This window comes from Otolemur garnettii, unplaced genomic scaffold (assembly GCF_000181295.1).
Source record: "Otolemur garnettii isolate 467f Iridium unplaced genomic scaffold, OtoGar3 scaffold00047, whole genome shotgun sequence".
Classification (NCBI taxonomy): Eukaryota; Metazoa; Chordata; class Mammalia; order Primates; family Galagidae; genus Otolemur; species Otolemur garnettii.
Window position 1 is genome coordinate 3,532,710 of NW_003852442.1, and position 1,429 is coordinate 3,534,138.

Below are 1,429 nucleotides of genomic sequence, written 5' to 3' on the forward strand. Positions count from 1 at the left end.
AAAAAAAAAAAAAAAAAAATGTGGACAATTCATAGAATCCTGCTTAAATTATAATGCAGTCATTAAAAAGAACAAGGCAACTCTAACTGGAGTCATAAGAGCAATCCCCAAGATATACTAAGTGGAAACCGTGCTGGGTACCAAATGGTAAATTTAACATGCACCATTGTCTAAATAACAAAGTATGTACGTGCCTGGGTAGGTGCAGATAATCTCTGGAAGGTGACCCAGGACCCTGGTAGTGCTGGCTGCCCGGGCAGCAGGACTGGAGGCTGAGGGCTAAACCTTTTATACATTTCCAATTCTGTGTCTCGGTTGTGTGTCACCTGTGAATGAAAAACAAAATTCAGAAGAACTTTCAAAAGTAAACATAAAATTTAAAGATTTTAAACGCCCCTTATAAAAATAATTGTTAGGTGGATAGAAGAGAATAGTTTTGAAATAGGAGTATGGAATTTTCTTCATGGACATAGTATTTTGTGTTTGAACCTGCAGGCCTGCAGCTGGTGGTGTCCAATGAGAGTTTCGTGTTTGACAATGTCACCATCTCCCTGACGTGGCTCCTCTCTCCCTACATAGGAAAACTGTCCTGCATAATTAGTACAGGGGATGGCCACACTTTTGACCCCTACTACCCTCCCAGGTAAGGGAAATCTCTAAACTCGGATCAGATCGCATCAGTCATCTTTTGTTGTGTAACAAAACTGTCCCCCCAAAACTTAGTAGTTTAAAACAATAGTTGTTATTTATCATATTCTTTGGAGAACTGGGGAGCTTCTCTTTTCTTGGCCCATTAAGCTGGGGTTGTCTGGTCTAGTAAGGTCTGACTCACTTACTATCCAGTGGTCAGCTGGATGTCAACTGAGGGCGTGTGCTGTTTGTTCATCACCCACAAGGCTAAGTGAAGGCTCATTTGCATGGTAGTGAAGGCCTCCCAGCAGTGAGAGAGAGTGAGGGCTGATGTGCAAACATTTTTCAAATCTCTACCTGTGTTGAATTTTATCCCATCCATCAAAACGAGTTCTGTGGCTATGCCCAGCTTCAAAAGGTAAAGAAAGATCCACCTACTGATAGCAGGAGTATGGGGCCATATTGCAAAGGGGGCACATGGGCAGAGATAGCAGGCATGATGGCTGCCATGTTTGCAAACACTGCCACATAGGTTTTGTCATTATGGAGGCTACATGGAAAGAATGAGAAAGAGCGTGGTCTTTCAGCTTCACTCTGTGCAGAATCTCAGCTTGGTTGGATTGCTCCCCAGGGAGGTGGGAACGGGGCAAGGAAGATGCTTGTCTTGGTGTGAGAGACATTTTTATTGGTGAGAAAAATAATAATGTAATAGTAATAATAGTCCAGCTAAGCAGTGTGCACATGCAATCCCATTTTATCCTCACAACAATCCTATGAGCTAATAGCTGTGTGGTCCACA

At 42.7% G+C, this 1,429-nt stretch overlaps 1 protein-coding gene across 1 annotated transcript in view; it reads left to right on the forward strand.

The window, feature by feature from the left end:
• The window catches only part of PKD1L2 (polycystin 1 like 2), a 91,230-nt gene that overhangs the window by 12,160 nt on the left and 77,641 nt on the right, over positions 1–1,429 (forward strand). Inside the window, exon 4 of the mRNA XM_003791419.2 lies at positions 496–643. Coding sequence (XP_003791467.2) covers positions 496–643 — 148 coding nt within the window. The remainder of the gene's footprint in view (positions 1–495; positions 644–1,429) is intronic.